This window comes from Apodemus sylvaticus, chromosome X (genome assembly GCF_947179515.1).
Source record: "Apodemus sylvaticus chromosome X, mApoSyl1.1, whole genome shotgun sequence".
NCBI lineage: Eukaryota > Metazoa > Chordata > Mammalia > Rodentia > Muridae > Apodemus > Apodemus sylvaticus.
The window spans coordinates 111461324-111476330 of NC_067495.1; the positions used below are offsets into that span (position 1 = coordinate 111461324).

General features: G+C 33.5%; 1 protein-coding gene across 3 annotated transcripts in view; it reads right to left on the bottom strand.

Annotated features, from left to right (window-relative positions):
• The window catches only part of Klhl13 (kelch like family member 13), a 132455-nt gene that overhangs the window by 14881 nt on the left and 102567 nt on the right, over window positions 1–15007 (bottom strand). For all 3 annotated transcript variants that reach the window (XM_052171424.1, XM_052171422.1, XM_052171423.1), the window contains 2 exons: window positions 11119–11251; window positions 10300–10496 (listed from right to left, as the gene is read on the bottom strand). In XM_052171424.1, coding sequence (XP_052027384.1) covers window positions 10300–10496; window positions 11119–11251 — 330 coding nt within the window. The remainder of the gene's footprint in view (window positions 1–10299; window positions 10497–11118; window positions 11252–15007) is intronic.

Here is a 15007-nt window from a genome sequence, read left to right on the forward strand (position 1 = left end):
GAAAAAATGTCTACTAAATCTTTGACTTCGATTTTCTATACAGGTGTCATTTGTTACTATCCTTCATATGAATTCTTTTCAAAGTTAGTTTTCACAAGAAATGACTTAATAGCACAGTTGATTCTTGTTCAAGCTATTTTACATGTATTTATCCAGAAATGTAAGTTAATGTGTTGAGGGCACGAAAGATCTATCTATATTAAAACACATGCAGGATGAGTTTGGAGGATCTATTGTTCATATCTTGGCAGTTTAACTTTCCTTAGTTTTTCTGTTAGTATTAACACACTATAGCACTATCTAGAATTGAAATGAGCCCAAAATAATGTTTCTAGCACAAATTTAAATACGCCTTAACGTGGAACGAGAACAAAGGGAAGAACTGATCCAAGTGGCCTTTCTTTCCTCAGCAGGATCACTTTGCAATGTTCTAATAACTGATATGTCAAAATGAAAAGCAGGAAAATAAAACCAGCAAACATAATATAAAAAAAAAACATAAAACAAGCCCACTACACAAATACTTCCATGTATGTATACAACACAAAGACAGGAAAAAGGTTCAAATGTGTGTGTTTCTTAACTTTTGTCACAGTGCATTAACAATGTGTAACATAAAATTCGTCAATGCATTGTTAGTCTCATAACTGTAATGCTAAGGCCATGTGTTTTATATACATGGTTAAGAGAAAACTGAATAATCCTATTGATGTTTCACTTGAAAGATGAAATGAAGGGCTAAAGATGTAGCTCACTGGTAGGCTGTTTGCCTGGCATGCAGAAAGCTATTAGTTCCACCCTCAGCACTAAGAACAAAAGCTAAAAGCATTACTGTATTTGCATTATGTATTTGCATAAAATAACAACTCAGTTAGATATAACAATAAAAAATGTAAGACTAGTTGACAAATACTTTCATAGATATTGTTAGGATTCTGTCTAAGCTCCACCCCACAATTACCTGGCAATAGCCAGGTATGCCCCTCCCCACCGTTACCTGGCAACAGCCAGGTAGGCCAGGCCTAGTATAATGGGGACTGCTCAGCCCCTCCTATCTCTTTTACCTCTCTCACCTCAGCTTCTCTCTACCCCTCTTGGGCTCTCCTCCCCTCCCCCCCTCACTCCATGTGGTCATGGCTGGCCTCTATTTCTCTACTCTCTCCTCCTCTCTGCCTTTCTTCCCCTCCCCATGCCCTGAATAAACTCTATGCTATGCTATGTCAGTGTGTATCTGATCCCTGGGGGGGGGGGTAGAAATGCCTCCCTCCCCCCACACCACTGTATACCACATTCTCTAACCTCTTTCTCTTTTTATGATCACAACAGATATTTTTGCATTTTCTGTCATTTGTTCTATTTCATTTTAATAACTTGTTTTTAATTAATTAAAATTTGTTGGTACTCAAGTTCCATACATGTACACAATTCACATTGAAAACTCTCATTTCGACCTCTGCTATCTTCTTATTACTCCTGTCCACTCCTGTTTTCTCTCCACAAATCTTTTGTGGCTTGTGGAGTTTAACAAAGGTTTGGGTTTTCCCAGGGGCCTCTGTGTAAGCACAGGTTTTGAGTTATCTGTTTGAGCTTAGAGGGCTCAGCAGTGGGTAGAGAATCGATGGCAATGTTTCCCCTAAGAAAACTGATTTGCTTATTATAAAAATCACCAAAATGTCTCATTGCTTACTTTATTTGGTAGTTATATATCTAAAATACATAAAATAAATTAGCACAAAATAAGGAAAATAAATTCTGGCTCTCTAGAAATGCAAGGGTTAATAAAGGGTTAATACCTTTGATTTCTAATACTAAATGTATTTTAATCCTGTTTTAGAAGAGGCAGATTGATATGTCAAAAAACCTTCAGTTGTGTTGAATAGACTTATAGCCATATTTGATTACCCAGATGGTACTGGGTAGAAGGCATTATTATTTAGGGTGATGAATCTGCTTTCCAACCAAGTAAAGAGTGAAGGTAATTTGTGTTTTGGAAATATTTACTAGTAGGGATAAGCAAGTATTTATGGCAGTACAAAATTCTCAAACATGACCATTTCTGTCATTATTGATATGACTACTAACAAAATCAAAACAGAATGGGAAATTAAGATGTTAAAAAGAGACCACCAGCTGTTACAAATTAGTTACTTACAAATTAAAACTAAATTTATTCCATGTGCACTGTATGATGGTCTATGCCCATGTTTCTAGCATCTCAGAAGCAGAAGTAGGCTGCTCATAAGCTCATGGCCAGCCTGAGCTACAAAGTGAGATCCCCATGTCCTGAACAAAGATAAAATGAAAACATCTAAATAGAAATAAAATAACCCAACCATCTAGATTTAAAAACCAAGTAACATAAAAGGTTAGCAGAGCGTGGCATCCTGGTGTGCAACTATAATCCTACTACACACATATCTGTGGACTAGGAGTAGGATTGCCATGAGTTTGAGGCCAGCCTGCAGTAGACTGAGACCTTGTCTCAAAAACTGATGATGATGATGATGATTATGATGATGATGATGACTATAATGGTGATGATGATGATAATAAAGAAACAGGATTAGGATATTTTATTCTCTTCCATCATCCTGCCTCTGTCATCAATAATACCCAATTAGATAAACAGTACAAATATGTCAGGAGAAAAAAAACTACCTTCTACTTAGGGACATTTGGAGAATATTTTCCAGATATCAGCAAACAATATACACAGATGCAAAGGACTGGAAAAGACTTGGATGGAACACCTACTCAATACAAATAACTCCTACCTTTAAAATAACACTTGAGAATTTTTGATAACCTTCTGAATTGTTGTCTTTATAAAAGGACTAATTTCTATAGCCTCTGTATAACAGGCACTACAAAATAAACAGACTAAAACTAATGGCAAACAGGAAATAATTTAACACAATTCAGGTCTACTTTATTCTTTTTCACTCTGACCCACTTCTCATTCCCAATTCTTAGTAATGTCTCAGGTAGCCAATCCGTAGATGTTTATATCAAGTAGTAATTTAAAAATGGATACAGGCAATGCCATGTAATATAATTTGCATTTGATAGATAACCTTATACTTTCAATAATACTTAAGGATATTTTAAGAAGTCTTCAAGTAGAAATAATTCTAATTTCATCCCAATTTATCGAATTTCATCTGAAAGTCTGGCCAGAAATCCCAAGTAATTACATATGAAAACAGATTTACAACAGAAATGAGTCCAGACAGTATTACTTCATTTAAAGGGTCTGCACACACTCTGGCTTCTCTTTAGATCATATAAATCTTCTACATTTTAAAAAGACTGAAAAATAAAACTAGAGAAAATTCATCACCCATATCTTGGCCCTTCTAAAATTGTTTTTCAAAATTTTACTTTTATTTCCTTGATATATATTATTATATTACTTTCTTAATTCAAACTTTCAAGCCATCCTAAAAAACAGTTCACATACTATAATTTTGCTACTTGTGTTTTCATTAACATTTTAGACCTTGTTGCTGCTGCAGGTTCAAATGAATTTTGGCTATACCCAAACACCTTCATTAATGTAATTTCATGATTCAATAGCACATTTGATTAGACATCTCTGGTATTATTTTGTTAAAGTAGTGTTATACAAAGAGATCCTGGTACAGGTTAAACAAATGAATGCCTGCTTTTATACTTTCAAGTAGAGACTAAAAACAAAAAACAAAAAACTGAACATTTCAACTATCCCTCAACCACATTGTAGAAATAATACACCTTCTCAGTGAGAAATCACTCCACACACTTAGAGATGAAGTAAAGCTCTTTACTAAAGAAAGCTTCTGATTGACCGTGGCCAATGTCCAAATAAGAGCCCTCACCCAAAAGATTTCATTAGATTTTAAACACCTTAGGGCTTATGCATTTTCTATATGCTTCAGTCATTCTTAAATCTCCTTTTGGGTTCCAAGCCCAGGTTACACTCCAACAATTTAAATAGAGACAGGATACTCTAAGTCTAGCCACACAGGCAGATATACACAACAAAGATTTTGACTATTGCCAGAATTATTTTAAGGATCCCAGTGTTTTTCTTTTAGAAATAACTGTTACTGGGGAATCATCTTACCAGGCAGAATTGTATTTTCCTAGCAAGAGAACAAAGGATTAATGACAGACCTAGACTTATTTTAACCCTGTCTTGCCTGCTTGCCCCAGCTGCCCCTTAGATGTATGCCTTTCTAATGACTGGTTGCAAGCCAAGGCTATCTCTTTTGTTATGAGAACCAAAGCCTAATGGCTGATCAAGGTTTATCAATTCCGAAGAGTAAACATTCACATCTCAGCATCCTAAATTTCCTAACTCTCTAACATGCCTAGTAAGCATGCCACTTGTATCACTTAATGTTTCTTGAACAAATCTATTAGTAAGTCCTTTATATTACCAACTTCTATCATTTCAGCTTCTACCTCATCCACTCCACACATTAAATTCAACTTAATATTCTATTTTCTAGTTTGCATGAAACCCAGCCCAAAGACGAGTTTAACCAGCTTGAAAAACGGAAGCATATGCAATCAAGCAATTAAATATGGGAGCAGAAGATAGAACATGCATTTCTAGTCAGAATCCCTGCACATGCACAGAACACATTAGAAGACAAAAGCTAAAGAACTTTCTTGTATGAACAAAGGGATAATTAAAATATGTATAAAACAACTAAAGAACAAATCTAATTATAGACAAAAGATCTAAAGATGTACAAACAATGGGTAAATATATCAAGCAATTTTCAACATTCTTAGCTGTGAACAATAAATATATCAAACAACATTCAACATTTTTAGTCATCAGCAGAATTGCAAACCAAACAGTTACAGGTCCAAGAGAAATCAAAATACTCTAAAGAGTCATTTATGTTTCTCAATCTATCAGATTTTGGAAACAACAGACCCCCATCCTTAAATGTAAATTTCTCCAGGAATCTCCTGCTGGGGAAAAAAAACAAAAGCCTCAGAAAGAGGGGGAATTTAACTCCAGGAAAGAGATTTCACACATAGTTGTAACTGCCAGACTATATTACAGGATGAGACTAAAGCCCAAATAGCCATAGATCAAAAGAGGGCTAGATTGATTGGGACTACATAAATGTGCCCTCTATTTAAAATTTTATCTCATGTTAGGTGAGACTTGGGGAGGGGGGCTTGAAGGATCTCTTGGTCTCTTTCCCAATGTGGCTACACTAAATAAATCTCCTTTTTCTCTTTCTATTTTTGTTTGACTATTGAAGACCTGTGGCCACACCTAGTTTGGGGCACAAGATATGATTCCATAACAAAACTACCTGGAGATTCTATCTTACCCTACTCAGGATAGCAAACAGGAAAATGAATGACAACAAATGTTGACAAGGATGGGGTGGGAATATACAGTAACTAGTCCCCTCATTCCAGAAATCACTGTAGATATGCTTCAAAAACTAAAGAGAGTGGTTTCTTTAAAACCCCAGCTATAGCACTCGAATGTATATACCCAAGGCAATCTATGTTACAAACCACAGAGATGCATGTTCGTCCGTTTGTACTACAGCGCTACTCACAATAGCCATGGTAGGGAATCAGCCTATAGGTACATCAACAGATGAACAGATGAAGAAAGCAATGAAATTGTCATTTGAAGGAAAATGAATGATACAGGAGGATATTGTGCAAAGTGAAACAATCCAAAGAAAGACAAATATTCATTTCCTATTGTATTTGGAAGGTTGAAATTGAAAAATATTGTACTTAATATGCATATATAAAATAAGAAAAATTGTTTATCCTGCAATATAAATTCTTAACATTTATAAGTACATATATATATATATACATAAGCATATATATACATATATATGTACATATATAATTTTCTGTCAATTCCAAGTATCCTATTTCAGTAGTCTACTATTAAATGTGTTTACATTGTAAACAAGCCTGTCATTATTCTTCTTCATAACATTTTGTAGAGAAAATAGTAGATGATAAATATTTCAACCTAAAAATTTAAATGAATGAAAATCTTGATCTAACTCTATTTGTAAATTGAGGAATGGCTATAAAATATTGTAATGATATGATGTTATAGAGACAAAGAACTAATTAAATTAAACTTTTTTATTCAAAAGATTTGTGCTGTGTGTGTTACATTAATGTATGTGTGTGTGTGTGTGTGTTTTACACGAATGTATGTATGTGTACTGTATGCATGCCTAGTTCCTGCTGAGGCCAGAAGAGAACTCCTAGAACTGTAGTTACATTTGTTGTGCTGGAAGATTAGCTGGGGCTCTTAACCAGTAAGCCATTTCTCCAGTCCTGTACTTCTATTTTTTAGTGATAGAAATAAAGACAGCTTATTAAATAAGAGAAAGGGAATGTGCTAGAGGTCTGGGACAGGAGGTAGACTCAAAAGCCCTAATGTAATATCTTTAAAGTATGTGACCAAAACCAAGACAATTTCCCATTACCTTCCCAACATATAAACTATTTTTTAACTTCATAAATAATTTTATCTATTCTGATTTATGGTCTTAATCATTAGTATTTTATGTTCATTTGAGTGTTCTCTTTCCTATAATAACAAAGAAAATGATACAGCAATAACAAAATTGCCAGATCCCATAAAATATAATATTAATTATTACCCTAAGAGAAAAGCAATAATCTTAAAGGATGATGAAATTAGACAGAAAGTTGATTTTCTTCTATTGAGCCTCAGGCTCTGTTACACAAAGGTGGAATTCTAACATGAAAGTGAGTTTGTTATATTTAAAGTTATCATTCAAAACTGCTGCTGAAATTCTTTCTGGATCTCATTTTGCCAATTCACATTTTACTAGCCATCATTCTTCATCCACATGGATGATTAAGAATTAAAAGCAATGTTTCTTGTTTTCAAAGCTCCAACTTGATATAATGCTTCAGTCATTTGAACTATAACCTCAATGCTTCATTAAAAACATGAAGCCTATTTCTGCCAAAACATTTTGTTTCAGCACACAATTTCTATAACATAAGATCATCTTAAGAAGAAATTACCCATAATAGTTTAGCTCAGGAAATATTCAAAAGAAAAAATCCTCCTATGTGAAATAGTCATAATATCTTGAAACTTGAAGTTCTAAGTAGAAAGGCCCCTGAGGAATATTGTTTTTCCTATTTCATTTTCACTTGCTGAGAAGGGAGAAATGGTTTAAAGCTAAATATCGGTTTGGTTCTACTAAGAAACACAATGCATCAGAAAAAGAAAAGATCCTGGGACTAACACTCCACTAATTTTCTAAAACATAGTTCAAAGAACATGAAAGAGGAGATTCCTACCATAAAAGCACAGACACATCACAGTAAGCAAGAGGAATTATAAAAAAAAGTAGAATGATGATCAGAAAAAGTTGCATCTACTAGAAATCCATAAGCAAGGAAATCTGAGAAGTGGCTGCAGAATGAACTGTAGCACACAAGTAAATACCACTAATCTGAAGCCTCCTCAGTAAATAGGGGGCAGCTTGTCTGCTGAAGCTATTAAGAATGAACCCAGTCTCAAAAGACGAATCATGGTATGCACTCACTAATAAGTGTATATTAACCTAGAAAACTGGAATACCCAGGACATAATCCACACATCAAATGAGGTACAAGAAGAATGGAGGAGTGGCCCCTAGTTCTGGAAAGACCCAGTGTAGCAGTATTCGGCAAAACCAAAACAGGGAAGTGGGAAGGGATGGGTAGGAGAACAGAGGGAGGGAAGGGGGCTTATGTGACTTTCGGGGAGTGGGGAACCAGAAAAGGGGAAATCATTTGATATGTAAATAAAAAATATATCGAATAAAATTAAAAAAAAGAATGAATAACATAATCTTGAAAAGAATATTAACTGGGCATGATAATGAAGGCATCTCAAGGTTACAAGCCTTAGTTACAGCAAGTATTTCAAATACATTAAGGAAATAACTACTGAATTACTAGAAATGTTCAAATGCATAAAATCACTATCCATCGCTAAATAAAACTGTTTTTAAATAGTTATCTTGAAAAATTCTTCTGTACTAATCTTACAGGAATATACTAACATTAGATATAGTTGGGTATGGTGGTTGACACTTTTAATGCCAGCACTTAGGAGGCAGAGGCAGATCCCTGTTGCATGTGAGGCCAGCCTAGCCTGGTGTAAACTGAGTCTTATATGCCAGCCAAGGGTACATAGTGAGACCCTGTCTCAAAAATGTGTGTACATATAAAAATATATACACATTATCTCTCTGTCTCTCTGTGTCTATGTCTCTTTCACACACACACACACACACACACACACACACACACACACACACGGTAAATTTGGCCATCTTCTTTCAGGTAAAGTAATTGATCAAAATAACTGAAATTATATATATGAAACTTCTGTTAGCTAATAGTGGTTAACAAGAAGCATATTGACTTATCTGAAGAAATCATAGCACTTTCCCTAGTTGGTTTTGACGTGAGTATGTGTTGCTAAGCTCAATGGGAAGTGATGTAAAAGGGTCTGCAAGCTAAATGTAAGGGCTACTACAAAATTAATTCTTGAACTTGTGACATTATGAAAATACTTTCAATACAATCCCAGTTTATTTGAAGCTGTCACATGGTATTCATAACAAGAAGTTAGGGGAAAATAGTTAACAATATGGGATTTGAATAATGAGAATAAATAAAATTTAGTATACAGATTTAGTAATGCTGGCAAACAGTCCCATGAGAGATTAATAAACTTCATTTAGACTATTTGGTAGTAATGACACAAGTCAATAGAATAACTCCATAGTATCATAAAACCTTTAAAATAGCAATTAACTTAAAATTTTACAAGTAATTATGATAGTCATTTGAGTACTCTAAAAATGGTAAGAAATATATTAAAAACATATTTCAATAGTATAATTAAATGAGCATTGGCAGACTTATAAAGTTTCTAATCTTATTTTTTTAATATGCTTAAATTTTTTACTTTAATTTGAATTGACACATATATTACTTATATAAATTTACTGGTACATACTGATGTTTATATATGTGTATATGTGTGTGTGTGTGTGTGTGTGTGTGTGTATGTTTATGTGTGCTGTATAATAATTAGAGTAACTAGCATACCCATGATCTTAAACATTCATAATTTCTTCATTGTATCAACATTTAAAATACTCTTTTAGAGCTATTTTGAAATATATGAAACATTATTAGAAATAGTTTTGTACCTACTAACCAGTTTTTCCGTAAACCTCTGTTAATACTACATTCCCTAGAATCTGATAACCACTATTTTCCTCATATGAGTGTGAACACATTTTCCTATGTATGACTTATTTCACTCAATATAATATACCCCAAGCTTATCCTTGTTAACTGTAAATGATGGGAATGCATTTTTCATCATTCCACTGTGCACTTACGTTTTTGTTACTGATTCACTTGTTGATAAGAAGTATCTTATTATAAAGAAATTAGGTGAATGTTTTCCCAAAATTTAGTATTTTAAGGAAGAGTACATGTTCAAAAGTCTTAAGAGACCAAGGGGCAAATTACCAATATTAAGGTTGACAGTTAAAACCAATTATAGGAAAATATATTATCTATCAAATAGCGAACTAGAAAACACATAACATTTGACTATTATTATAATTTTAATCACAAAACCAGGCCCTAGGAACTATAGAAATCTTGTTATCTCTGTATAAGCCAGAGAGTTTCCTGAAATAAAATTAAGGATCTTAACTAAAATAAAACAGTATCTGTAGGAACAGAGTAACTCTTATTCAGTTTATTGATTGGTTGATAAAGAGTTCTTCAGGGTGATATGTTCTAAGGACTAAAGTTTCATGTCTTTGCAAGTTTGCACTTAACTGCTAGTTCTTAAGATTGAGTCCCCATATTCAAAAAAGAAAAAAAAATGCCAAGCCTGTTTAAACAGAATTCTAAAAGCTCAAATAACTTTTCTATGCAATTCTATAAAAGATGTCTACTGTATAAAATTAAGTCAAGTTTATAAAATCAACAAAATAAATCTAAGTAATCTATGAGTTACTTAACGGGTTAAGGCATATGCAGTTATCAAACTTTATTAGTATTCCACATCATTTGACTACAGAAAAGGCTTTTGTTAAATAATTCTCCTTTATAAAATTCACTGGTTTTATTTTCCATTTACTTCTATACTACATATTATACAACATCTTCTGATGATGATGCGTATTACATGTCTATTTAATTGAATATATATCACAAGAAAAACAAGATATAAAAACATCTTACCCCAGATATGAGAAACACTTTACAGAAGTCCAAAACCGGGAGAATCTGAAGAAAGCTGGCGGCTTCCAGCGTATCTTGAAGGTTGTCCATGTTGAGAGAAAGCTTGGCAGTATAGATGAAATCAATAATTTTCCTTAGACCCACTCTGCTCACGCCATGAAGTTTGATGCACATTAACTCTTGTTCTTTCATTCCACCTTAAATGAAAGAACAGTAAATTAAATGAAGGTGGATCATTAAGGTCAAACTTGGTTCTGGTTGTAATTAGATGCAACAAAATCAAGTGCAAGTCTTATCCAAGTAAGCATCCATTCCACAGTTTTGTTTTTGTACATTTTTACAGTTAAAAAAGACACTTGAAGAAATTCTATCTATACTAACGGAGATCATATGTAATATAAGTGCTTTCAAATGATCTGTCATTTCATATTTTTGATGGATTAAAGATCATATTATAGGAACACAGAGTCTGTGATAGTTCATTCAGGTATTTTTAGAAAGGCTATGAAGTAGAATAGATGGTAGGAAACATGATTCAAACAGTACCACAAACAACCACACAGATTAGTGAATATTTCTTTTGAAAGTGTTTTTTAGAATGACAAAGAGTAAAATACTGGATTTTGAGTTAGAATTACATATGTATTTATATCTTTATTATCTATCTATAGATATAGATATAGATATAGATATAGATATAGATATAGATATAGATATAGATATAGATATAGATATAGATATAGTGTGTATATTATATACATACCCACAGATGCCTTCTAATTTATTAATGTGAACACAGAGTATCAAAAGCCAACCTACCTGTGAACATAGCTTTGAAGTAGTCACTAGCAGATGCCATCATGACTCTGTGCACAGGGTAGGCATCATCTGTATCACCTGGCATCAGTGTCACGTCACAAAGCAATCCATCAAGCCGAAGCTGGTCAAAGCCCTGTAGCAAAAGCATTGAGTGTTGAGTAAGTAATGAAGAAGAAAATGTTTACAATTTCTGTGTGCTAAAGTTAAGCTTACAAACTCATACATCTTGAGTATTTGGAAAAGAGAGCCAAAAGAGCTTTCAAAAAGGAAAAAAAAAAACACTGCTTTGTTTATATAGATTTAACCACATGAAAAAATAAAATATTAAGGCAAATTTACAAATTTACATTAAGACCAAATAGAGTAGGCATGTGAAATCATTTATTGAGACATCTATTTGCCCTAATTGGAGTTAAAAATGATGGCCATTTACACTTTTGTTTTTCCCCACACATGAAATAAAAATCTTTGAGCTTCCAGAATTGCTTCCCATAATCACATGGATAGTACTGCTGTAGGACTTTAATAGATTATTTTGCATTTTGATGACTTTTCCCCCCGTTGAGGCAGAAAGGGAGAGGTATTTATCTGTATCAAGTGCAAGACTGGTGTTCATTTTATCATCTGATCTGTTTACCCTCTCAGAGAATTAAGGATTATATTTTAAATATTCCAATACTCAGCTTACTGCTGCTGCTGTTTGGCCAATTATATTTCAAGTCAAAGATTTAATTATCTTTGATAAAAGGAGTGTAGGGAGTCCCAACAGGAGGCTTAATTGTCTCTGAAGGCTTAAAGGATTAGCACAGAAATGAACAGGCTAGCCCCTACAGTGGAGAGGAAGGAGAGGCCCTAGGTAGAAGAGTACCTGTAGATTAACCCCTTCTGCTGCCCTGCAATAAGGGCAGTTGTCTCTACTCCCTGTCTCTACTCATAGGAGAATGAAATACTTTGATTACAATGGGCAGTTTCCACAATGTATTTGTATCACGCATGTTTTACAAGATTAACTATGTAATTTTCTTTATTAAAAATAATGAACAGAATTATTTAAAATAATGAATAATGCTGAAAGGGAACCATACAGAAGTAGATAATGAAGCAAAAAGAAAGAATGTGAGAGACTCAATCAGTACTTTCAAAGAAACATTTCACTATAAAACAAAACAGGGATGATAGAAAGTGATATAAATCACTCTCTAAAGTTATAATAACCTAAAATAGTAAGAATAGATTTAAAGGATTACTTGATCTCAAAACTTCAAATAAAGTCATGTTCCATAGATTTAAGAAACAATTTAAGAACCAAAAAGATATAATTTCCTAAGAATGCAATTCTGGAAATATTGATTCTATCCATAGGTATAATACAAAGAACATTCGAAACTTCCCATTATAATTTTAAAGTTACTTTTGAAAGTAAATATGTGGTTTAATAGAATTGAAACTTCAGAGAGATTATCTGATCCAGTCATTGCTCCTCTAGAGAGAGGAAAAAATATTCACATTATACATACACTTTAGGTCAGAAATACATATTCGTGTATCTCCACAAATTAATTGTATATTTTTTTGCTCACAATTACAAAATTTTCATAAATATCCCTGTCCTTTGCCAATATAAACACCCTTAAACCCTACTTCTGCAATTCATCCCTTGCCTTTCTCATTCAGAAATGCAGATATAAAAGAATAGCAATGCATTTTGCCAAAGCAATGTTCACTTGGAGAAATTGTTCTCATTCTTAAGACAAGAACTGATGCTTACTATTCATTTAAGGAGTAAAATGTGCAGTAAGTCTATGAATATCCATAAGCACTGAAGGAGCATACTGCAGTGATGATAAGACTGTCACTCTGTTGGTAAGAAGCCCAGGAAGTTTGGGAACCAGTACTTTTGAATTCACCAGGATCTTCCCATATCTTCCCTTGGTTGAAATGCTCAAGTTAGGCTAGGCCTACTTCATTCAGAAGGTATCAAATAGTACTTTAACATCATGTAAGCATGGTGGGGAGAAGACTAGCTTTTTGTTCATATTAACCAGGAATTAGAAGCCTAGCTTTTCTCAAGAAAGAATTAGAATATGTCTAAAGGCCATGCTTATGAAAGAATTGTAAAGGTTGAAAATTAGAAAAAAATTGAATTAAGCCACTGTTTAAGGAGAAAAGGCTGGGCCCGATGGCTTAGCTTGTTTACCCTTTCTTCATCAAATAAACTTGAAGTTAAAAGTTTATATATATATATATATATATATATATATATATATATATATATATGCCAAATACATAAGGATACATCCAGGTGTAGTGGCACATGCCTATATAACAATGAAGAGCTTTGTATCTCAGTGTGCCAAGACAAACTTTATTCTATCCCTACTCTCTTTCAGCACGCACGTGAGAATGCCCCACCTACACTGGAATGTCAACTGATGCTGTTATTATACAGGGCTTGTTTAGGCATCCATATTGTTGAGTTTTCATGGGTGTAGCTTCTGTCCCTTTAAATTAGAGGACACTCTCTTGAAGCAGACATCTAGGTTCTGTAGCTCTGCCAACTTTCCTATCCTCTCTTTTGTGACTTTCCCTGAGCCTTTAGTATAGGGGTGGTCTTGCAACTGTATCAATTGGGGGTTGACATGCCACAACCTGTTCTCTGCATTTTATCACAGTTGTCTCACTATGTTTTCTTCTGATTAACTCTAGAAAAGATCTTAGAGATAATATACAAAGTGTACCCTTTCATTACAAAAATGATTTCCTCTCACTGATTTTGTACTCATTCCTTTTATATAATTTCTATAAATTTATGTTCCCCACCCCTCTACACATAAAGAGTTTGGTTTCATGGACATTGCTTAGCATCTAGTTAACTTTTAAGGGGTGTCTTCAAAATTGCTTCCATTGATTTCAATTCACCTTTCTGTCTCACCACTTCTCTATTAGTGCATTTCTGCTAGGTTTTGGTTCTCAAGTAAGAGAAACTTGTTTATCCTTAGCTTCTAATTATTTACTTTCATCTCCTATAAATCTCCCCATATATTTCTATATATCTTCTATGTTTTTAGGGGCTGAACAAGAACTATGATATTTTTACCTTCCTGATATTAAATTTAATCAATGTAGCAAAGATTTACATATTATGACAAAGAGGCATGTATATAAATACCCTAAAAGAATCAAACATATTCATCTAACAAATGCCATAATTATTGTATAAAAGGGAAGAATGAGTTGATACTGTAAAAGTATAATATTGAAATAAGCAACAATACTATCTTCAAAGGTGGTGGGATAGCAATAGCACTCCATCATGCAAGAAGCAATTCTGTTGTACAGTATGGTGTTAAAGATAATGAGATAAGCAAATATTTCAACTTACTTCTGCATTACAAAGAATTTAGTAGCATATTATAACTAATGTGATGACTATAATTTTCTAAGAAGAATGAGTACAAACAGGAAACTCATCTTTACAAGAACAATAAATTTACTGATGGAAAATGTATTGTCCAAACAAGGATGGAACATTTTTAAGAACTGAAAAGGGAAAGGTTAAATAATGAGTTTAAGGAGATGTCACATATTTGGTCAAAACAATATGAGCTTCACTTTTATGAGGCTGCCCCTCATGTGATTCAGAGGACAGAGAAGAAGAGATGCACTTAAGTTAAAAGAGATATATAGGCTGGGCATAATAAAAGTTTATATTAATACTAAACACTGTTGCCATTATGTAACATGGCTTGTACTTTCAAAACATCTAATGGCTCTCTATCACTGCGTGCATAACTACTGCTTTTCAAAGACTTCTCAAGTTTGGCTTTAACCCAACTATACACCCATAACTCTTATGACCCTGTGTACTGTAACCAATTATATGACTTTT